The sequence below is a fragment of the Sciurus vulgaris genome (assembly GCF_902686455.1).
Source record: "Sciurus vulgaris genome assembly, chromosome: 7".
Taxonomy (NCBI): domain Eukaryota; kingdom Metazoa; phylum Chordata; class Mammalia; order Rodentia; family Sciuridae; genus Sciurus; species Sciurus vulgaris.
This window is the reverse complement of record NC_136467.1, coordinates 127,084,477-127,110,099: the sequence shown is the minus strand read 5'-3', so window position 1 is coordinate 127,110,099 and position 25,623 is coordinate 127,084,477. Positions and strand designations below refer to the sequence as shown.

General features: G+C 40.3%; 2 protein-coding genes across 6 annotated transcripts in view; one reads left to right on the top strand and one right to left on the bottom strand.

Moving 5' to 3' along the window:
* LOC306666656 (patr class I histocompatibility antigen, A-126 alpha chain-like) overlaps positions 1-25,623 on the top strand; it is an 86,389-nt gene that overhangs the window by 56,184 nt on the left and 4,582 nt on the right. The window lies entirely within an intron of this gene.
* Positions 8,734-9,696, bottom strand: LOC306666711 (FUN14 domain-containing protein 2). The gene has a single exon (XM_079148941.1). The coding sequence runs from the start codon at positions 9,605-9,607 to the stop codon at positions 9,152-9,154; it is 456 nt and encodes a 151-aa protein (XP_079005067.1). The 5' UTR covers positions 9,608-9,696; the 3' UTR covers positions 8,734-9,151.

The window sequence follows — 25,623 nt, the reverse complement described above, 5'->3', positions numbered from 1 at the left end:
ATCAGGGTTAAACATACCTTTCAATGAACATGAGAAAAAATAAAACTGAAAACCACAGGAAGGGAGAGAAATGTTCCAAGACATACATTGAACAGGAGGCCAATATCCACAACAGATGGAGGATATTTTCAACTCACCAGCGAGACAGACGACCCTTTATTCCACCAAGGTGAGAAACAGTTCAGAGGAGACTCTACACAAGTCACTAATAAGTACTTGAAAAGATGCTCACCATCACCAGTCAACCAAGAAATATGAATTAAAACAACAAGTTACCACCTCACATCCAACTGGAATGAATAACATTTAATACACTTGTCAAAACAACACATGGTAAGAAGACGTGCATCAGGTGGAAATCTCATGCATTGCTGCAAGAAAAGTAAAAGCATAGCCCCCTTTGTAAAACAGTACCACGATCCCTGATATCATTAAATATATACTACCTTGTGACCCAACAATCCCATTCTTAGGCATTTATCCAAAAAAAGACACATGTCTAAATAGTGGTTTGATTTATATATTTATGTTTATACCAGGCCCAAAGTGGTAATAACCCATGTCCTTATCAAATTTTCAGTAGATAAACCAAAGGACAAACTAGGTTTTATTAATAATAACACAAATAGAACATTAATATGCACAAAATATGAATGAAGCTTAAAAATCTTTTGCTTTACAAGACTACATACTACATGATTAGGTGTATATGAAATTCTAAATATTTGAAATCACTATCAGAAGAGATCAGTGGTCAACCTGGGCTGGGGGTGGGGGACAGAATCAAATCTCAAAAGGGTAGGAGGAAGCTTTTAGGGCCAGGGTGTGTAAGAGAACCTCATGGTGATGGTGAAAGGACATGATTCCAAATAATCACTGGTATTCATGTAAATTTACTTCCAAGTTAGTGAATTGAATTTCACTTAATTATCTTAACAAGCAAAAAATGAAAAAAAAAAAAGACAAAATAAATTCACTTTCCAAAAATAAAATTGTCAGGATCCATGCTAGCACTTCCTCACCAAGAGTAATTGAAATAAATTTCTTCACCTGCAAGTAAAGGATGCTAAATGGTAACACACTTACACAGAAAGAAATAACAATAGAAATACAACATATATGATTTTGAGTAAATGTTTTACATTGTTTGCATTGCCTTTTCCAGATATTATTTTTTTTTTTGAGAATCTAAGGTTAAAAAGTCCTTCATTTTACATCCTGCCAGGTGGCGACAGTCCTGTACATCCAGGACACTGGGATTTGCTGAACACATCAGACTCACACCTCAAACTCTGGGTGCAGGAGAGGAAGAGCACAGAGATGGAAGTTGGGGTGGGACCCCACCTCAGCTTGCTGCTTCCTCTCCCGCCCTACCTCCACACACCAGGAACTTCACCCCTCCCTAAACTCTAGGACCCCAGGAAGTCTCCATGAGGCACAAATGGGAAGCAGTCATGAGATCTATGAACTCAGACGTCCAGAATCACAGACAGGAAGTGCTCCCTGAAGTCCTCTCCCCCTATTGACACGCAGCTTGAAGAGTTCCCCAGAAGAGCCTGGCATGTGAAGAGCGGCCTTAGTAAGTGAGGCAGTAAGTGAGGCAGTCAGGAACGATCATGGTGGGACCAAAGAGGGGATGTGAAATAAACCCCTGGCTGCAGTAAATTATCATCCTCTGTCACATGGCATGTTGCTTCTCTACAGTTCTGCCAACTGATCCATTGTGAGACACTGATAAAAACCACAGAAGCAAAATGTTTGCATAAAGTGAAATTGTTACTGGTCAAAAGTCTATAGAAACCCTGTAGTTTCACATGTTCTTTTTTTAACAGAAAGCTAAATTCACTAATTTGGGCACTCACAGAGCTGGTCAATGCATGATTACTTTCCCACTAGTTTGCTATGGATAACACATCTAAAGTAGGGATTGTGATAATGGTTGCCTAGGTTCTTTTCAGGATCTTCAAAACCACTTTTCTGGAAAAACTCCAGTTCTTCTCTTGAGCCTGAAAACGTTCAACTGGTGACAGGGATGAGATGAAAGGCCAGGATGTTTGTCCTCAGACTGTGTCTGTCCTCACTGCTGCCTTAACTTTGGGTCAGTCTACTCAGCTCTGCTTGTAGAAATGACTGCCCATTAGTGCTGGGATGGGTTTTCGTCTCCTGATACTTGTGCTTTCTCGCAGCAATTGCAGTCCCAACACCAAAGGTCCTCAACCCTATCAGAAGGCCTAGAGAGAGCCACAAGACCATGGCACAAGATAATGACACCAGCCACAGAGTACAAGATGACCATGGCCACCTGGTGCTCTGCATCTCATGCAAGAACAAATATATTTTGGGATGGTGCCCTGGCCTGAGTAAACTACCAGACTGTAGCCCACCCCAGCAAATCCATGAGAGTGTCCTCTCTTTTCTCAGAGAACAGCTGGTCCCTCCATCCATGATGCCTGTCTTCAGTTGAAGCCCCAGTTGAAAACTTGCCTCCCTACCTCTGCTCATGTGACTTGATTTTGCGTCTGTCCCCAATGAGTCAAAAGTTCCCATCTCCACTCTCATAATTACAGGGCTCCCTGACCCTCCTCCTTTAGAACTGAGCTGATGTGTCACCACTCAGTAAAGTCTATACTGAGGATTATTAAGAAAATTACAACCATCTCCCTTATCTTCCCTGCCTTCTAATTTTCTCTAAATCATCCTCTTGTCCAACACTCCTATTTTTCACTTAAGATACATTGTTACATGACATTCGTGTCTTCTATTTGTGAAGATATGATCCACCATGGCAGCAGTTTTTGCCACTGTGTGGTTTGATGTATCTTGGGTACCTGGACCAGTGCCAGGCTCATAATAGATACTCAAACACTTGAGAAGGATGAATAAACCAAGGACCAGGACTCCCTAAAGCTGACTCTGAAATAGGAAAGTAGGAAAATCCCTGGATGTGGCTGGGGTCCTCTTTGTGCATGCATGTGCAGGTGACTACTTGTTACCTAATCCCAGGCTAGGAGCCCATCACTCTAAAGTCCCACAGCACCCTCCCCATCTGGATCCAGCACAAAGCCCATGGCCAAGAGAGCAATGCCAATCACTAGTCAGGACCACAGCCTCCTGGAGTCAAGAGGAGGAGTCCCAACCAGGTGTCAGGATGTGAGCAGTGGAGTCCTCCTCATCCCAGACCTCAGTGCTTCCCATCTCACAGCTGTGCCCCAGCTGCAGCCTGTGGAGCCATCAGGATATTCCCTGGGAAACAAGACCCCTTGTGATGGTTAATGTCAATTGTCAGCTTGAAATGATTTAGAGGTGCCTAAGTTTAAGGGGCTCTGGGTGTCTGAGTGAAGATGTTTCTAGGAATCATTGGCATGTTTGACAGTGAACTGAAGTGGAGAGCCACCCTAAACATGGGTAGCACCTTGCAATAGGTTGGAGGCTTGCAAAAGGTGGATATATGTAATGGTGAGTTCACTGGGTGTATTCATATATACGCATCAAAAGGTTATGTCAGATGCTTTCCACCATCTTTCCAATTCCTAGTCCCTCTCCTGTCCCTTCATTGTGGCTTGTCTAATACTCTTAACTTCTATAATTCCCACCCCCCTCTGATTGTGGTTAGCTTTCAAATATCAGAGAAAATATTTGAACTTTGGTTTTTTGGAGGGTTTGACTTATTTCACTTAGCATGATAGTCTCCAGATTAATCCATTTATCAGCACATGTCATAGAGTCATTCTTCTTATGACTGTGTAATATTCCATTGTGAATATATACCAACATTTCTTTATATATTCATCTGTTGATGGGCATCTAGGTTGATTCCATTGCTTGGTTGTTGTGAATGTGCAGGTGTAAACATTGATGTGGCTACTTCACTGTAGTATGCTAATTTTAAATCCTTTAGACATGTGTCAGGGAGTGAGATAACTGGGTCAAAAGGTGCTTCCATTCCTAGTTTTTGAGGAATCTCCATACTGCTTTCCAAAGTGGTCGCACTAATTTGAGGTCCCACCAACTATGAGTGAGAGTCCCCTCTTCCCCACATCCTCCCCAACATTTACTGTTACTTGTATTCTTCATAATTGCTATTCTAGTTTTAGTTCAGAGTAGTTTTAAATTGCATTTCTCTCATTGCTAGATATGTTGAACATTTTTTCATGTATTTGTTGACCAGTGAATGGGTTATTGATTGCTGCCTGAGGACATCAGACTCCAGCTCCTTCACTTTTCCAAAGCAGACTCTGCCAACTGACTCTCCAAGGAGACTCCTGGCCTTTGGTACTGGACTGGGGTACATCACGGATCATTTTGTTCTGAGATTCCATCTTTTTCAACTGACTAGCTACTAGTTCTTCCAGCTTTCTAGGCTGTAGACAACCTTTGTGGAACTATCAGGATTCTGATTCTATAAGACAATCTAATACATCCCTTTTTGAATATTATACACACACAACACACACACACACACACACACACACACACACACACACACATATGGTACTTGTCCTCTAGGGAATCCTAACTAATATGACTCCCAAACTCTGGAACCACATGGCAGAGATCAAAATAAGGTTACAGGTTATGAGGTTACAAGGTTACAAGGGTATGAGGGGTGAGAAAAGTAGGCAACGGGTCTTGTCTAAGTACTATGTAGGTCCCAAACGGAAGAGAAGAGACAGGATGCCTGTGCCCTGGATTCTCAGAGCTGTGGTGGGGCACCCTCCATGCTCAGAGAGGGTACGTGATTAACACCTTGGACATGAGTGTACCCTTGGTATTCAGGGATATGGAGATTGGAAGTCTGGATATTGGAAGAATGGGGAATTGGAGAGGGACCAAATATGGGTTCCAGGGAATGGGCTGGGCAGATATCTGGGTTCATATCCATCACAGGTCTGGATGGCTGTAGACCAATTTCTTCAGTTCCTGCCACTTCCACTCTGGAATCTCCAGGGACACTGTTTCTGTGGTGCCAGGTTCCTACTGGCGTTCTTGTTGACCTAAGATATCCAGAAAGCCAAGGCTTGATGCATGTTGCCTGGGGCTGGGCTTGGAAAGGGCCATGACATTGTAGCACATTGAGTGGGACTCTGGGAACCCCAGAATGAGGGACCAGGCTGGACACTTCATCATGTGGTACAGTTGTTGCTCTTTTCTCCCTTACTTGATTTAGTATTAGGAGGCCCTGGCTGTGTAAGAGGGGGAATCCCCAAAACTGATTCCCCTCTCATCTTCTTTTCCCATTTCTCCCATGTGTGTGTTTGAATTATGCCTGTAAATACAGAACACAGCCTAAGTTGTACTATAGCCTACAGATGAATGGCAGAGCTAATAACTGTGTAAGTACCACCCTGGTGATAACCAGAGACCACCTCCTGCACCCAGTCAGAAGCTCCAGATCCTGTCCCCAAACAGAACCCATCCCTCACACACAAGAGTTCACTAGACTGGCCCTTTCCATGGTCCTTTGAGGTCTAATTCCTACTCATCTCTCTTTGGCCTTCATTCTTTTGATATCATAATTTCCTCCCTGTCTTCACCTCTTCAGGGAGCTCCCTCATCCTCCTTGGCCAACATTTATGGACTTCTTTCATTCCTGCTCATCCCAGTGTTGAAAAATCCTGGTTTCATTCCCTGAATGGTGCTCCTTTATCCAGGAGCAGCAGCAGGAACAAGTGTCAGTGACTAGATGGCTCCTGGTGTCATGTAGGAGACCAAGGACACTCACTATTTGTGGTCCAGCAGCATCCTGGAAACCAGAGTCCAGGATCACTCAATGGGGAGGAAGTGTACTCCATCTTGTGTGTTGAGTAAGAGTTGGGACTCAGGAAACTAACGCAGTATGAAGTGGAACACATGTAAAGCAGCTGGGAGCTCAGGCAGATCAGGGGTTTTCCCAGGGAAGGATGGAAAAGTGAGCTCAGGTCTTCTGTGCTCTGCCCTGGAGACACACGGGGGCATCACTGCACTGCCTGGGGAAGCTGCCTGAGCAGCCTTGGAGTGGACTAGGCTGCGGAAGGAGTCGGGCAGAGATGACTGATAGGTTGCAATAATGTGGGAGGAGGATGCTTCTGAGCTCTCCTGGGCTGCCCAGAAGGTAGAGGAGGTTCCCACAAGGAATCTTGCAGGCTCCTCAATTCTTCCTACAACTCTTTTCTCTGGTTTCTTGATAATAGCCTGGAAAACTGAAAGTTGAGCAGATCGATTATTTTCTTCTACAAACTATTTCTTTCCCAAAGGCAGTTTTTTAAACCTAGACTTTAGCCAGGCATGGTGGGTCATGTCTATAATACCAGTTACTGGGGAGACTGTGACTGGAGAGTCCAAGCCCAATCTGGGAAGGTTAGCAAGACCCTGTCTCAAAGTAAATCCAACGATATGACCAGGGATGTAGCTCAGTGGTAGAGTGTCGCTGCCTGTAATCCTCTATACTGCCAAAATAAATCTCAATAAATAAATAAAATACACTTGATTCTCTTATACTTCTTTAGTTGTACAGAAAGGTAAATGTAGTACAGAGTTCCAGTAGATGGCACATTGTTTCCCCTACTGTTAAATCTTATGTTAGAGCATATATTTAGCAGCATGTTCTGTTTGGATTTCATTCGTTTTTATTGATGCCCCTTTTCTGTTCCAGCATGTTGTCCAGGATACCACACTGCATTTAGCTGTAATCCTGTGTACTTAAGTTTCCTCTGCTTGTGACAGTTGCTCAGATTGCCCTTTCTTCTGGTGATCTCAGCATTGTTGAAACTGCCGCTCATATATATTTTGCAGAATGATTCTTGATTTGAGTTTGGTTGGCTGGGCTGTGGGTTTGGGGAGACCACAGAGATGAAGTGCCCCTCAGCACAGCCTGTCCAGGGTGTGTGTGCGCTGCCCTCTTGACTCTTCCCCATGCTCTGAACCTTCTTCACCTGGCCAAGGTGGAGCTTCCAGACCTCTCCCTGTGATGCTCCTTTGGTTAGCTGTAGACATTGCGGTACATAACAAATCTCCAGAAGTTATTTATCTTCTTATAAATCTTTGTTCCCTTTGACTTTACATCCTTCCCATTTCTTCCTCAACCCAGCCCCTGGTAACTACCATTCCACTCTCTGCTAATGAGATTGACTATCTTAGATTCTACATAGAAGTGGGGCCTTGAGATATTTGTCTTTCTATATCTGGCTCATTTAACTGAGTGTAATGTCCTCCAGGTCCATCCATGTTATGATAAATGGCAGGATTTTCTTCTGTACTAAGGCTAATAATATTCCATTGTATGTATATGATCCCTTTTCTTTATCCATCCATCAGTACACACTTAGGTTGATTCCATATCTTTGTTCTTGTGAATAATTCCACAAAGAACCTGGGAATGAAGATATCTCTTGGAGATTATGCTTTTCCTTCCCTTGGATACATATGCAGAAATGGGGTGTCCAGATCATATAGTCATTTCATTTATATATTTTTAAGAATCATCCATACTTTTTAAAAATAATGACTGTCCCAATTTATATTCCAGCCAACAATGTATAAAGATTCCCTTTTTTCCACATTCTTGCCAATATTGTTATCTTTTTTTAAATAACAGTCCCTTTAATGGATATGATGATCATAAGGCTTTGGTATGGAAAGTTCTTGGTGACTTCATTCTTGAATTTAGATAATAAAACTGGTTGTTTCTCTCTTGGTCTGCTTCGTGCTGCTATAACAGAACAGCATAAACTGGGTAATTTATAATAAATTGAAGTTCATAGGCTCAGGGTTTTGGAGGCTGAGTAGTCCAAGATCCAGGTACCAGCATCTAGTGTGGGCCTTCTTACTGCATTAAAACACCATGAAGGCATCAGTTTCTCAAGGGGGAGAAGGGGTGGGCAGACCAAATTCACCCTTTTACTGGGAACTCATTCCAGTGATAGCAAACCCACTCCCATAGTAATGGCATTAATCCATTCATGACAGCAGAGTCCTCAAGATCTAATCACTCTTAAAATACCTGTTGCAGGGATTAAGTTTCTGACACAAACATTGGGGAACACATCCACACATATCAGTTTCCACAGCCTTTATAATAGTAAGTCTATCCCAATGCCTGGGTGTGTTGGGTTTTGAGGCATTTGCATAGGTCCCAATCAGCAATATAGAATACCAGCCCTCTGAAGTATATAGCTTCACACTGTATGTTCTTCAGCATCAAGGATTGTAGAAATATTTTTTTTTCGATCCTCTAAAAGGCTCCTTTTATTTTTTTATTGGAGCATTATAGTTATGCATCGTAGTTAGGTTCTTCTCAACAAATTCATACACTCTTGGAATTGGATTTCAGTTCATGTTCCCTGCCTTTTCCCTGTCCACTTCCCTTGCCCCATTCTCTGTCCTTTATTCTGTTGATCTTCCTTTTCCTTATCTAATTTTGATTGGTTCTTTCTACTTATACAGAGAGGCTAAATTCTCTGTGGTATATTTATATATGTACTCAGCATGACAATATTAATTCTGCCTATTCAATTCCTCTTCATTCCCAACCCTCCCCTCTCCCTCTCAATCTTCTTCTATTCTACTGATCATTTCTATGCCTTTGTGATATCCAATTCTCCCTTCCTTCTCTCCTTTATTTTGCTCTAGCTTCTACATAAGAGAAAACTTTGGCCCTAGATTTTCCAAGACTGACTTAATTCACTTAGTGTGATATTCTCCATTTCCATCAATTCACCAGCAAATGCCAGAATTTCATTCTTCTTTTTTTTTTTTTTTTTCATGCTTAAAGGCAAATGTATTCAGTTCTTCCCATACAGCACATAAGGTAACTATCTGCTCCTTTTCCAAATCAAGTGTGGGACAACCTTTGAGGATCCATTCATGGCGAACGATCTTGCAGTGTGTTCTGGTAAGTATTTTATGAGGAAAAGGATTATTTCTGCTGACCTACAGATTGACAAGTGGGGAGTGTACTGGGAGGAGAGCTAATGTCTAATGTCTCTTCCATCACCATCAAGCTCACAGCAGGCAGAGCCTGTATTAACTTGTACCAACAGATGCCTATAGAAGCCATTTAGATTTGCCACAACAGGGAGGAAGGCATGGGAGAAGAGGAGAGACTTGATGTCCTATGACGGAGTGTAGAGGCTGCTGACTGGAAAAAATCAGAACAATGGAAGTGAAGTTGTCCTTAGGATGCCATGCCAAGCAGAAAGCCTCCAAAAAATCCTCCAGTCACTAGAACATTCTTCTTCACAAATGACACAACCTCCTCAGCTTTACTCTTGACCTCAGTTGGTATCTGGTTGCTTTTACCAATCTTCAGCTGTTCTTTGGCTTTTTTCATGTCCTTTTCTACTCGCTGCCAATCAACTTCAATGTACCCAGTATGGTTTGCAAGCTGAAGAAGAAAAAATCCACCTCCCACAGCTGTTGCAGCCAATTTTCCAACCTTCTGGAAGATGAAACCAGTGCACCACCCAGGGACACCTCCAATTAATAGTTGGGTTGCCACACTATACTTTTCATCTGAAGGCCCAGATTCCTGCCCAAACAATTTGCGCCACCATGGTTGCTTTTTAGCAAATTCTGCAAGGTCCAGTGACTCAAAATTTCCTTCAAAGCTACCTTGACTGGACGCAGCCATTTCTGGGAGCACTTCTCGCGAGGCCGCTCGCAGAGGATCGGCGCGGCAGGACACGGAGTACCGCGCTGTTGTCGTGGTTAGCAAGTTTCCGGCACCCAGAATTTCATTCTTCTTTATGGCTGAGTAAAACTCAATTGTGTATATATAGCACAATTTCTTAATCCATTCACCTATTGACAGACATCTGGGCTGATTCCATAATTTTTTAAAATTGTAAACAAATGGGATACATGCCGTTTCTCTGTTTGTACATGAAGTAAAGGCATACCATTTGTGTAATCATACTTTTACATAGGGTAATTGTGTTTGATTAATTCTGTTATTTTTTCCTTCCCCTCGACCCCTCCCACCCCTCTTTTCCCTCTATAAGTCCCTCCTTACTTCATTCTTGCCCCCCTCCAACCCCCCATTAGGTGTCATCATCCATTTGTCAGCAAGATCATTCGTCCTTTGGTTTTTTGAGATTGGCTTATGTCACTTAGCATGATATTCTCCAATTTCATCCATTTGCCTGCAAATGCCATAATTTTATTATTCTTCATGGCTGAGTAATATTCCATTGTGTGTGTGTGTGTGTGTGTGTGTGTGTGTGTGTGTGTATATATATATATATATATATATATATATATATATATATATGCCACAGTTTTTTTATCCATTCATCAATTGAGGGACATCTAGGTTAGTTCCACAATCTGGCTATTGTGAATTGAGCAGCTATGAACATTGATGTGACTGCATCTCTGTAGAATGCAGATAGTGTTTCCTGTACAAAATCTCTGGTATCATTTCAACCACGATTTTTCGTATACAGATAGGCACAAGTTTTACCTAGCATATTCTATTACATGTCATATCTTTTTCAACTTATAGGGCACAAGGGAACAGATTTTCTGAGGTAAACATGTAAAATATGTTCCAATGATTTTGGTTAGAAATACATGTGAAACAAAATACAAATAAGTAGATAAAAAGGAAAGGGTCAGAATTTAGCAAAACAAGAGTGAAACAGAGATAGAAACAGAAAATGGAAGCAGAGCACAGCCCTAACCAGACACCAATAGCTGGCATTTTGATCTTGAACTTTGTAGCATCCAGAATTGTAAGAAATAAATCATTTTAAAATAAATTACCCAGTCTGGGTTTTTCTTTAATCTGTACAAACAGACAAAGATGTGGTTAAGGAAATAAAACTGCAAGACATAAAAAGAGAAATATATATGTATAGGGAAATACCCAGAATATATAAAGAATGCTTACAACTAAATGAGACAGACTATGCTTTATAAATGATTTGAAATAGAGTTCACAAAAGAAGATATACCAGTCATGATAAGTGCATGAAAGATGCTCACCAGCAGTAGTCATGGAAGAAATGCAAATTAAAATGACAATGACTTGCCACCACACAACTAAAATGGATAACATTAAAAACAATGAAGATAATACCACATCTTCAAAGGATATGGAGCAATTGGAAATATCATATGCTGCTGCTGAAAAGGAAATAATGTCAAAAGTCATTTGTAATTCATTATTTTAATTCCTGACATAACATTTACCTTATGACCTAATAATCCCACAGTTGGGCCTTTGTCCAAAGGGTGGGAAAGCATGTCTACACAGACAGACTTATACTTAAATGTTCATAGTCAGTTTTTTTATAATTGACACAAACTGGAAAGAATCCCTATTTATCAACCTCTCAGTAGTAAACCAATGTGTAAACCAGGACTTCAGTAATACTCAGGAAAAAAATGAATGAAATAGTACTACATACAACACACCGGATGAGCCTTGATATCATTATGCAGTACAGGAGTGCATACTATGGGATTGCGCATATGAAAACTTCTAGAACATTCCAAATTACAGCCAGAAAGGAGGGAGTGGTCACCTAGGGCTAGGAGTAGAGCAGAAAATCAAATACAAACAGACTTGAGGAAACTTTTTAGGGAAAAGTTGGGTAAGAGCACATCCGGCTTATGGTGATGCCTGTGTTTCTAAAAATTAAATGATATTTAGCTGCTAAAATTAGCAAATTTTAAGTGAATAAGTAAAAGGAGAGAAAAAGGCAAAATAAAGGCATATTTAGGCAAAAGCATATAGAATTCAATGGTAGCAGTCCTGCACTATGTGTAATTTGAAGCAAAGCCTTTCCTGTGTTTAACTGGAAGTAGATCAATGTTACATTGAGTAGATTGTGGAACATTAAAGATGCAGGTTTTAATTAATAAAACAAAAATAAGAAATGAATACAAACAAATACGCCTACAGTAGAGAAATTAAAACCATAAGAACATTAAAAAATCTACTTGAAGCAAAGGAGGGTTGGAAGAGAAGAGCAAGAATAAAGAAAAGATGAGATACTTTAGAAAACTAGTAAACTAAAATAAAACTATGTAAATAATCATATTAAACACAAATGAACTAAAATATCAATCAAAAGTCTGACACTTTCATATAGATAAATATCAAGACAAATCATAAGATACCAATAATAGATACAATTTAAATGCAAAAATAAAACCCCCGCTCAAAAGTTGAAAGAAAGATAAAAAGGTTAAGTAAGTAGAAAGCATAAAAAACTGAATGTTTGTATTGCTGTAAAGCAAGAGTATTCAAGACAAGGAGTATTGTCTGAGACAAAGAGAAACCTACAATGATAATAAGCAAGTACTACAAAAAGACATGACTAATAAGTATACAAATAACTAATTACAGAACTCCAAGGTAGATGAAGTATAAATTAGTAGATTGGGAAAAGAAATAGACAACCAATTCACAATATTTGATGATCAATACTTGTCTCCCATTAATAGAATATGTACAAGCAAACAAAGATATAGAATACTTACCCACGTGTGAACCAATTTGATTCAACTAACAATTTTTGAATACTGTATTCACCAAGAAAATAAATAGACATTTTTTCCAAGTGCAAATGGAAAATTTACCAAGACCAGCCATCTCCTAGTCCTAAGATAAGTCTCAATAATTTGAAAACATTTGAACAAATTGAATGATTATTTGTCTACTTGACATGGAATTAGAAATTCACAACATTAAAGTATCTGGAAAATCTTAAAACATCAGGAAATCAGTCAAGATACTTAAAAATTTATGGGTTAAAGAATAAATTATAAGGGAAATTAAAATTTTTAATTTTATTTAATATAATCAATGTATGAAGGATGCTGTAGACAGTAATTAGAAGAAACTTTATAATGTTTAATGAATAATAACACATTTATTAGAACAACTTCTGCCAATAAATCAGTGTGATAACTGCTCTACTTTGGCTTAACTATCCCACAGATTTCCATGTGTTAAATGCTTATATCCTCCTGGGCAAAATATAAAGGTGGTGGAATCTTTAGAGTTGGGACCTAATGGGAGGACTTGAAGTCATCTAGGTGTGCCCTTGAAGGAGACATGAGGATCCTGGCCCCTTCATCCTTCATGTCCCTTTGTGATTACATTGCGAGTAGCTTTGCTCCACCGGATATTTACCATGATGTGCTGCCACAGGCACAAAGCCATAGACCAACACATCATAGATTGAAACTTTCAAACTGTGTGCCAAAATAAACCTTACCTCTTATAAAGTTGATTATCTTAGGCATTTTGTTACAGTACCAGAAAGCTAAGTCAAATTCCTTTCAAGACATACATCAAACTGAATCAAAAAAGAATAGGGAAATGAATATTTCTGCATGAATTAAGGAAATTACATTCATAATTTGAAAATATTCCACAAGGAAAACCATAGGATGTGAATGTCAAATGACTTTGCAGATAAATTCTATAAACTGTTCAAGAATTAACACTGATTCTACATAAATTCTACAATAAAGCACAGCAAAGATAATAATAATTCCAAATAATTTTAGAAATTTAAATAAACTGAAAAAATAGCTCCTTAGATCTGATGGAGAAGGGAGAACACAGAAGAAACTGCTTGGATAAAACAGACAGGTGGACAGAGAGAATCACAACTTAGCCAGCACAGAAACTGAATGCGCCCAGAAACCACTCCGGATGCGGGAACTCACACAAGAGATTTTATTAAGTGGACAGGCAGATTGTCTGCCCGCAAGGTGAGAGATGTGAGAGAGAGAAAAAAAGAGAGAGAGAGCAAGAGTGAGTGAGAAAGAGTGAGAATGAAGAGGAGAGAGAGAGAGAGAGAGAGAGAATGGCAGTGGAGCTATTTCTTAAGTAGTGGAATTTTGTGGGCTAAGAACAACGGATCAATGGCTGACTAGGAATTTCACAGGCTAACAATCTGGACCAGTGTAGGAATAGGAAATTTTCAGGCTAGCAATCTGGGTTGTAAAATGGTGTGGGGTGGGGCAGAATACTGGCAGCAGCAAAATGGCAGATCTGATGGCAATAGAAACTATGAAGGAACCAGTGCTGGGTGGGAAAACCTGAACTGTCACTAACACACTGCAGGAGACTCAATACATACAAATATAAGACACAAAAATTTTCAGATGACCTTATAACCTCATCTACATATATGACTGCATGACTGATGTGATCTTCCAATATGTTTAAACAGAAAAGTCAGAGATTACACTCCATTTATGTATGATCTATCCAAATGTGGAAATGCATTCTACTGTCATGTACAACTAATTAGAACAAATAAAATATTAATTAAAATTTTTTTTTTCAAGGGAATGCAATCATAGCAGGGGTGAGGGTGGAGGAGCTCAGAGTTTTGCTAGTTTCACCTCCAGGTTCTCATAGTAATGATGGGGAGAAAAATCTCCAGCTTCCTCAGCAGAAGCGGGAGAGTGGTCATTTTGAAATATGCTAGAGCATCCTGTTCTTAATAAGGGCTGCCCTCAAGAAAAAATTATTTATCAAAGGAAAGCCAATCTGAGGGAAAGGAAATACTGAACTCTAATCTGTTATAGCCTTCCACATAGGAGGAGGGAATACTCTAGCCCCTTTTGAGCAACTTTCCACCACCTAATGGGATAGAGAGAAAAAATAATAAGGACTGTGGCTTTCACAAGGACTTTTCACATTTTAAATTTCTTTCTATCTATCCCTTTAGATGGAGACAATATTTCAAGAAATAATATCTGAGAATGACCCCAAATACATTTCAGACACCAAACCACTAAACCAGAAAGCTCGTAGAATACCTAGCAGGATAAATACAGGGAAAAATCTATTGCTAGGTAAATTATATTCAAACTCTGGAAAATTAAAGGAAAACAATTGAAAGAAGCCAGTATATATAGAGGAGCAAACATGAACTTATGAATGACTTCTTGTCAGAAAACATGTAAGCAAGAAGATAGTGAAATGAAATATTTATGCGTTGAAAGAAAAATACCACCTACACTTCGGTACTCTGTGAGGCTGTCCCTCAAAATTCAAGGAAAAACAGATTTTCACAGATAAATAAAAATTGAGGGAATTACTGCCAGTAGATCTCCTATAAGAAATATTTTTAAAAGTTTTTAGAGAATGGGGAATTGGTATAGATCAGAGAGTCAGATGTACATTAAGAAAGGAAGAGCATTAGAAAAAGGGTAAGTAAAAGTAAGAACTATTGCAGTGGGGTTTCTGGGGATTGAACACAGAGCCTTAAACATGCAAAGCATGTACCCTCCCACTGAGCTGCACCCTAGTCCTTAATTTACTACTACATGATCTCCAAAAATCAGTGGGCTGGGCTTGTAGCTCACTTGTAGAGTGATTCCCTAGCACATGTGAGGCATGGGTTCAATTTTCAGCACCACATAAAAATAAATAAATAAGAACTAAAGGTATAAACACGAGCCTGTTCAAAATACAATTTGCCATAGTAATGATGACTGAAAAACACCACCTGCCAGAACTTCACAAGAAGAAGTAAGCAATCTGAATAGAATGGCATTTTTTAATGTATCAAAAATTAATACAAAACAGAAAGCACCAGGCCCGGTTGAATTCACTTAGAAACTTTACAAACATTAGGTTCTCCTTACTCCTTATAGTAAAATGTGACAGGGTTGGTTGTCTTATTTTAAGCAAAAAGAAACCAGAATCAGAATTTAAAAATTCTCAGTCTATTCATATTGCAAGAAATGAGAAAGTTTGTACTGAAGAGAATACTTAGGAATGTGACTGCACAACCATTTGTTAAGAAGATTAGTATGTGTGTGAAACAAATTCAACCAGACATCTCAGCAGAGCCAGGAGTAGCAGTAAGGCTGATTGCATTTTACATTAAAAGGGTGATGTCCCTGCCCGAGTTTAACAGGTGAGGAATCCACCACTCAGGACTTGCGGGTACCCAGTAGGGCTATGCAGTAGAATGCGGGGGAGAAGGCTTCCATGCAGGGGCCTAAGGGCCAGGGCCTTTGGTGAGGTCACTATTCCAGTGGGTGTGGAGGACACAGTGTCAAACCAAAGAGAATTACTTTTGATTCTTGAGATCTAATTTGTCTTGCTAAATTTGGGATATCTTATGCTTAGCACTCTGTTGTACTTTGGAAATATATAACCTGTCTGGTTTAGGGGCATGTGCTGACAGATCTGTCTCCATGAGAATGTCATAGCTCAGACTCTAAGGAAAATGACTAAACAGACTCCATTTTGCTCTGAGATTCCATGTTATGTAGGAAATAATCTTCTCCCATGGGAACACCCTGCCTCTGTACCCATCATCAGTTACTTAGTGTGACATGTTAAACAATACAGAATGACAATTCCTATGTAAAGAAAAATAGCTCTCTTTTGATTCCTATTGCTACTAAACAGTGTACCATGTGAACAGTGATTGTGTGGATGTTAGTAACCATTCTTTAGTTTGTACCTAGGTAAGGGTCATTTTAACCCACTTCCCCCTCTGTTGATGATCTCATGATGTTAATGTGTAATTTTGAATCATAGCAACAGACTCTTATGAATAATGTAATTTGTGGTATAAGAACCCCTACAACCGTATGGTCAGGGTTGTTCTCCCAATAGCCATTTTTTGGGACATTGTGTGAGACAGTCAGCCGGCCAGCTTAATAAAGACTCTCAAATTTGGACTTCTCAATGATGATTAGTCTGTTCTTAAGTTGCGCCCCATAACAGGCACAGCAAGAGAATGTTGCCTCAGGATGAATTGTACTTTGGGTGTCTGTCATATCTGCTGTAGATAACATTTAGATTTGACTTTGGACTTTACATTTTTGAAGTGATGCTGAAGAGTTAAGATTGTTAGGACCACTGGGGCGGAAGGAATGTATTTTGCATGTTGCAAGGACATGAATTTTAGGGGGCCAAGTGCAGAATACTATGACAGAAATGGATTCCTTCACCCCAAATTGGTATGTTAACACCCTAAACTCCAACATGACTGTGTTTGGAAATAATGTCTTAGGAAGTAATTCAGGATAAATGAGATTATAAGGACAGAGTCCTAATCCAAGAGTTCTGCTGAACTTATTTTTAAGAGGAATAGATCTCTTCTTTCTACTCATGTACTTAGGAAGGGCAATGTTTTATAGTCTGAGACAAAATATCTGAAAAACTAAACAACTTAAAAGGAGGAAGAGTTTTTCGGGCTCATGGTGTCAGAGGTTTCAGTCCATGGTCACTTTTTTCCATCCTTGTGGGCCTGTGGTAAGGCATGCCGGGCATGTGGTAGAAAAAGCTGCTCAGTTTTATGGGGCCAGGTAGCAAAGAGAGAGAAAGGAGCAGGAACAAAATATACTTTTTCAAGGGCATGTTTTCAATGACCTATTTCCTCTGAGTAGGCCCTGCTGCCTAAAGCTTCCACCCTCCTCCAATAGCCCTTTAACTTTTGAATCCATGAATGAATTAACACACTCAGAGCTGAGAGGCCTCAGAATTCAATCACCACCCAAAGGACCCATCTCTGAACCCTTTTGTGCTGGAGACCAAACCTTCTACACATGAGATTTTTGGGGACATTTAAGATCCAAACTATAAAGTCATGTGAGGATATAGGGAAAAGCAGTTATCTGCAAGCCAAGAAAAGCCCTCTTCAAAAACTCAATGAACCAGAATTTTGACCTTAGATTTTTCAGTTTCTGGAACTGTGAGAAAACAATTTTCTCTTGCTTAAGTCACTTAGTCTGTGTTGTTACCATTTTTTTTTTTTTTTTAATTTCAGCCCAAGCAAACCAAGACAGATTTTGGTACCAGGAATGGAGTTCTGCTGTAACAAATACCAAAAATGTAGAAGAGGCTTTGGGTCAAGATTGGAAGAGATTTGAGGTGCATGCTAGAAAAGCTAACATTTCATTGAAGAGACTGTTGGAGAAGGTGTTTAAAGCAATTCTGGTGACAGCCTAGGGAATAAAAGAATAGCTATAGATACAATGTCTATGATTCTAGAGAACATGCATGTTATTATGACCTAATGTTGGTGGAAATATGGCTGTTCAAGGTCATTCTGATAAGATCTCTGTTAACGGAAGGTAGAACAGAAGTGATCTGTATGTTATGTGTGCCTTTGTTACAAGCCAGGAAGAGAAGCTTTACCTGGAACTAAATCACCTGGAAGCTGAATCTGGAACATAGAGGCCCCAGAACTGTAAGATAATAAATTTTTGTTGTTTAAACCACCCAGTCAAAGGTATTTTATTATGGCAACCCATGCTGAATAAGATACACATTATTCACAAGTGCTTATTCACTATTTGTTTTGCATAGTGTTATACAAAATTATAGTATGAGAGATGTGTCATCAGGTAGTTCAGAATAGTGTGAAATGAGAATGACTTGGGAAGTATTTTCAAAGGAAGAAGAAATTGGACAAAGCCTGAGTGGAATATATATATGAAAAATAAATGCATAACCATTTTGTAGTGGCTCAGACCCATGAAACAGATTTGGGATCATGGCAAGTGGAACATATGAGGCATGGTTGGATAGTAGACATTCTTTATTCAGAGGCAACAACAACCTCCAGCTGGCCCCAAGCTCCAGCTTTGGCCCCCAACCAGATCCATGTAGACCCCCTGAGCCAATTTCATAGGCCTGTTACTCATATGCAGGCCAGACAAAGATGAAACATTGTCAACAGGTTACATAAGTGGGTGCATGCTCACATGCAAATGTTTATGACCTTGACAACATACTGAATCATGGTGCATGACCTTGGCTGCATACTAAAACATAGCTGGCCAGAAGCCTTGGCAAGGGAATCTAGCTGTAGCCATATTTGTTCTTCCCTAAAATAATCTCACTAATTAATAGAGCAATACATATTTACACAACAGTAACAGATTTTTCACTGATGTGCTGGAACAAAGATGAAAACATCAGCAGCCTTCAATGTTGGAGATCAAGTGGGGAAATAGCCACTCACACATACAATTGTTGACTTTGTAAATTGGTTCAATTCAGCCAGAGAGCAACCTGAGATTGACTTATAATTATGTAAGTAATATACAAATAATCTAAGGAATCCTTGGCATCACATCTCTTTTTCTAGGAAGTATTCTCTGAAAGGCTCTCATGAATCTGCACATACACTATGTACACATTAGAAGTCGTAGGTAACCTAAGTGGCTCCATATCTTTTAAGGAAATGAAAGCTGTGGTTAAAACCTTCCCACTCCAGATCTGTTGGTGATTGGATAAACCCAATGAGGTAAATCCATACTGTGGAAAAAGGAATTAAATACTGATATGTGATACAACCTGTGTTAAGGTCAAAACATTATCACAGGGCTAGATGTGGCTCAGTGGTAAATGCTGGCCTAGAATTGTGCAAGACCCTGGGTTCAATCCCCAGCACTGTGCAGGTGCAGGTGGACACACACACGCGCACACACACACACACACACGTTATGCTAAGTGAAAGAAGTCAAATAGACCAAATAGTATGTACTTCCTTTTACAAGAAATGTCCCAGAAAACAAATCTATAGAATTCAAAACCAGATTAGTGTTTGCCTAGCCCTGGGAGTGGGGACAGTATAAATGGGCATGTGGAATTTCCTATGGTAATGTAATTATTCTCTATTTATATTGTCATGCTGATTGCATAAATCTGTATATTTATTTAAAATTTAAATTGTTAACATATGAAAGTAAGAAACTTTGGACTAACATTACTCATGAATCCTTGATAAAGTGTCAGCAAATGAAATCCAAAATATTATGATGAATGTTTTAAAAGTCAATCCTAATTTATTGTGTTAATGGGATAAGGGAGAATAACCACAGGATCGTCTCCTCAAACAAAAAGCACTATAAAAATTCAAAACCTAACCTTGAACAAATCTTTTAGCAAACCAGGAGTAAAAAGCAACTTCTTCAATCTTATAAATGGCATCTCTGTAAAAATCTACATCTAACAATGCTTTATGCTGAAAGCATAAACAGTGCTTTATGATGAAAGTGCTTTTACTTAAGATATTGCATTAATCGGTTTTGCATTGCAGTGGCAAAATACCTGATATCATACAATTTATTTGAGGATAGGTTTATTTCAAAGGTGTCAGTCCATAGTTACTTGGCTCTGTTTCTTTGGGCCTGAGGCGCATACTACATGAGCAGGACCCTGTGGCAGAGGAGGTTCCTTCACCTCATGATGCTGGGAAGCAAAGAGAAAGAGGAGGGGTCTGAGTTCCCAATGTCTTCTCCAAAACACACCCCTAATAAACTAGCTTCCTTTCAGTCGGTCCCACCTACTAAAGGTTCCATCACCTCCCATTGGACTGGTAACCAAGCCTTTGGCATATTGGGCCTTTAGGGGACATTCAGGATCCAAACCATAACTTGTAGGCAAGTATGTTGACTCTCAGTTCTTCTGTTACACATTGTAACCCAACATCTTAGCCAGCATATTGGGGCATAGACTTAGGTACAGATTCCACATCCTGGCAGGTGAAAGAAGATGCAAGATGCAGTAGGGATAATAGTTATTAAGAGGTGGCAAAAGTCGTTATCTACATTTCAGCTCCAGCTTCAGCTCCCAGCCAGTTCCATTTACCCCACTGCCACTTCCATTTATCTCCTTGAGTCTTCTGCATAGGGTTTTCTTTTATATGCAGGCCAGACAAAGAGGGCACACTGACAACAGATAACATCAGTGGGCACAGGCTCACATGCAAATGTTTTTGACCCTTGAGCACATAGACTGAATCAGAGTGTTTATTACCTTAACTACACACTGAAAACATAGTCTACCAGAAGTCTCAGTAAGGGAGCCTAACTACAGTCATTTGGGGCTTGCCCTACAATGGAATATAAATTGAAAAGATTATAATTCAATTTATAGATTTTGATGTACCTTGATTTGCAAGTACCATGATGGTGTTCATAGAAAATCCTAGGGCAAAGAAATTTCCTAGAAATAACAGATGAATTTACAACACTTCCAAGTACATAGTCAATTGTATTTCCATGCATCAGCCACATAGTATTAGGAAACTAACAATAATTAAATTGCACTTAATAGCATTGAAATAAACTATTTAGGTACCCATTCTGAAAGTCTAGGTAAATGTTTTAGTCAGTTTTTTTGATGCTGACTAAAGGACCTGACAAGAAAAAAAAACGTTTCTTTTGGGGCTCATGGCTTCAGAGTGGTGACCTCATAGGACATCATGGCAGAAGGGTGTGGCAGAGGAAATCAGCTCAGGACATCACAGGAAGCAGAGAGAGAGAGAGAGAGAGAGAGAGAGAGAGAGAGAGAGAGAGAGAGAGATCTGCCCCACAAGGACTAAATATAAACCCCATAACACCCACAGGACCCCACCTCCTCCATCCACACCCTACCAGCCTATAGTTACCACTCTTTCAATCCCCATGAGGGATTTAATTCATTCATTAGATTAAGACTGTCATAACCCAATCATTTTACTTTTAAACCTTCTTACATTTTATCATATATGAGCTATTGGGGGACACCTAATATCTAAAACATAACAGGAATATTTTGCACTAAAATCTATAAACCATCATCAAGAGAAAGAAATAAAATACTAAGTAGAAATACTATAGTCAAGGACTAGAATATTTGTATCAACAAAGTATCAGTTCTCTCAAAATTAATCTATCAATTAAATGCAATTCCATCTGAAATCAAACAGGCAATTTTTTTGGACACTGACAATCTGAATTCTATAATTAGTGTGGAAAGAAAAATAATATTGAATCTTTAAAAATATGTTTACTTGCAAGATGCATATTGTCAGATTTCAAGATTTGCTACTTCATTCAAGTAGTAGAAATGAAGAGGTCCTGGCACAGGATCGTCTACATGGCTAGTTCAGAATAAAGATGCACAACTAGAACTGCACTTCTGTGCCAATGGAAAGGGATACAAAAATTCCAATAGGGACAGGATCATCTTTTCAAAAAAGGAGGTGAACAATGAGACACAGAGAAGAACAAACACCATGTACAAAAACAATTGAAAATAAACCTGAACATAAATGATAACATGGTTAAGTTTCTAAACAGTGCTGGCCAATAAAAGTGTAATTGGAACCACAAATGTGAGCCATAGATGCAATCTTAAGTTTCCTAATACATTCTTGAAAAGGAAAAGTAATAGATGAAATTAGTACTTATTAAACTTAGTACTTTTGAAATACAATTTCTGCATGAAACCAATAAAAAGAGAATTGATAAGATGTTGTTCATTGTTCCCATACTTCCCTTTTCTCATTTTTTCTGTTTGGATGATCTGAGGGCCAGAAAGACCTCTATTTTAGGTCCTGTCAGGTGGTGACTTTCTCCAGCTTCAAGGACTCAGACATTTGCGAACATGGCAGATCCACTTATGCCTCAAACCCTGCAGGGAAGAGAAGAGCACAGAGATGGGGTTGGAGGGGAACCCCACATCAGCTTGCTCCCTCCACTCCCAACCTTCCTCCAAATATCAGAACTTCAGTCTCCCCAAACTTTAGGACTTCTGGAAGCCTTCATGAGGCACAAAGGAGAATCCATCCTGCATCCACTCATCTACAGCCCAGAATCACAGATGGGAAGTCCTTCCTGAAGTCTGCTCACTCCTATTATTGCTGCAATCTGTTGTTCCATAGAACAGCCCAGAATGCTCAGGCTGTGATCAAATGTCACCTTTCAGTAAATCCCACTCTAAGGATAATAATAAAAATAATTAAATTACAGTCATCTCCCTTATCCTTGGTTCCTTTTGTCTAAATCACTCCACTTTCTGACACTCCTATCCTTTATCACAGTCACCTCATTACTTACTAAGTCCCGCATCTGAATGTTAGCTCCCTGAGCACCGTGGATTTTGCCTGGCTCTGGTTTGATGTATCGTAAGTGCCAGGCACATAACAGATAAACACTTGTTAAAAGTCAATAAATCCAAGGACCAAATCTCTTTGAAGTTCAGTCTAGGAGGGGAAAGGCAGATAGTTTTCTTGAATGTGATTGTGGTTCCTCCTTGTGCATGTGTGCATGGCAAGAGATACATATAGCCTTATTCCCACCTGGAACCCCTCATTCAGCAAGACCTACAGCATCCTCCACACTCCAGACAGAGCACCAAACTTTTGAGTAGGAAAGAATTCTGTCCACTAACTGAGTTCACAACCTCCTGGAGTAATGAGGGGGGTCCTGGCCAGGGGCAGGATGCTCCCAGTAGCCCAAGCTCCTGAATTCACTGCTGCTCCCATCTCACAGTCCTGCCCTGCTGCAGACTATGGATCCCTCAGGAGCCTCTCCGGACTACAACCCCAAAACTCTGGGCCCACATATCAAGATAAATTCATTTTGATCCCTCAAATTGACCCTCCAAGAACCTTGTCTTCCTGGCTGTCTGCTGTGTAGCCAGCACCCTGCCCACTGCCCCACATTCCAGCAGTGGCTCCTACTGAATTAAGACAGTGAGGTAGCCAAGGCTTCTTGCAGGATACCTGGGGATAGGCTTGACATTGTAGCACAGTAAGTGGGACCCCAGGAACCCTGGAATCAGGGGCCAGGGCTGGACACTTCACCATGAGGCATAGGCCTTCCACTTCCCTCTTCTCCTTGAATCCACCTGCCACCCCAGCATTAGTGAGTGTGGTTCTGGAAGAGGGGGATCCCCTTCGTCAATTCTCCTCTTCACCTGCTTCTTTTCACACTTCTTCCCTGTGTGTGTTTGAGTTACACGATCCATGTAACACAGAAGTGTTCAAAACATCCTATGGCCTATTGAGGAATGACAGCTAATACCTGTGGAATTACATCCTAGTGAAAACTGGAGGCCCCCTCCAGCACCCCAGCCAGAAGACCCTGAGCCTCTCCCCCAGCAGACCCTAGCCCCTCACAGGCGTTCACTAGGCTGACCCTTCCCGTGACTTCTTTGTTTGTTAGTTTGCTTCCACCTCCTCCCTCTTTGCCCTCCGCTTCCTTAATGTCCTACTTTTCTCCTCACTTTTACATCTTCAGGAGGCTCTCTTGCCTCCCTTTAGTGGCTCCTCTTACTCCTGCCCCATCACTGTCACAGGTAAACAGGGAGCTGATGCTCCAGGCCTTGATTCTTGTGCCACTTGAAGGAAATTTAGAGTCACACATGACAAGCCAAGCAAGAGAATTTTCTTATAAGTGAAAATAAGGCTCAAGCAAAGAACGCTTTCAAGAGAGGAAGGGAGTTATCATCTCTCAGCAGAGAATGAGAAAGGAAACTCGACACTACTTCCAAATTTACTAATTTGATATTTGCCAGGAGAACTGGGGTCCACCTTCTGCAATCTTCACCAGTCTCGTACTAACTCCTCTTTCGCCTCGAGCTGGGTAGTTTTTGACCTGAGTTGGTCCTTTCAGTAATTGTCATGGTGACCAATCCACTCAGGGGGACTTCATCCACAAGTCAATCCTGTCTTAATATGGGTGCTGGTGTTCACAACCAGGTAAATTTTACCTTAGTGCACCTGTGCTACTAACGTCCCTTCTGATATATATTGAGAAACCTATGGCTATAAATCTAACTTTAAGTGATCTCACAGGACCCTGTCAGGGGTTAACCCCATAGATCTTTCCTTCTGTAGTTATTTCTTAATAGCTTCCTTGTTTCCCACTGTTTACTCTCAGGGTTAGCATGCCTTTTGTTGTTTTGTTATGTTTTTATTTATTAGGTTTTTGTTCTGTTTTCTTCTTGTTACCAGGGATTAAACCCATGGGCACTTAACCAACTGAGCCATATCTCCAGTCCATTTTTATCTTTTATTTTGAGCCAAGTTCTCACTAAATTGCTCAGGGTCTCCATAAATTGCTGAAGCTGGTTTTGAACTTGCTATCTTCATGAGTTGCTGGGATTACAGGCATGTACCACCACACAGGCTGTTCATTAGTATTAAACACAGTCTAAAGAAAATCACGTGCACCTGGTACCTTGGTATTTGCATTCCACTGCTTATGACTAATTATCACCTACCACTAGGGTTGGAAAAATCTGGCCCAGTAAAGGCGCCCATTGATCCTGGGAGCTGCAGCAAGAGCAGGTCTCAGGGATTCAGTGGTGCAAGCCTCCATCCAGGAAATTGAGGGTATGAATTGTGTTTATAGGGTTCATCTGTGACCTGGGTCTTGCTTTTATTGCATGAAGACCTGGATGCTCCCTGGGACAAGAGTCCACTCTCGATCAACTGGGAGGAAACATATTTCATCTTGGTTTTTGAGTGAGTTGGAAATCCTGAATCAGAGCCCTGTACAGTTGTTGCAAGCCTAGGGAGACCCAGGACTCCCAAGTGAGCACGGGATATAGGAGTTGAGGTCTTCAGTGTTCAGCCACGTGGCCACACGGGGGCGCTGCAGCGCTGCGGTCCAAGGCTTCCATAGCAGCTCTGGAATGCACCAGGCTGTGGAAGGACTAGGGCAGAGATGGACTAGGGCTGATCTAGAAAAGCTGTGTTGTTGAGTTGTCTTTAAGGGCACAGGAGTTAGAGGACGCTCCTACAAGGAGTCCTGCCAACTCTTCCAATCTCTCCAAAAGCCCTTTCTCCAGTTTATGGATAATAACCTGGAACATTGAAAGAAGATTATCTGTGTATATACACACACACACAAATAATACACACACATATG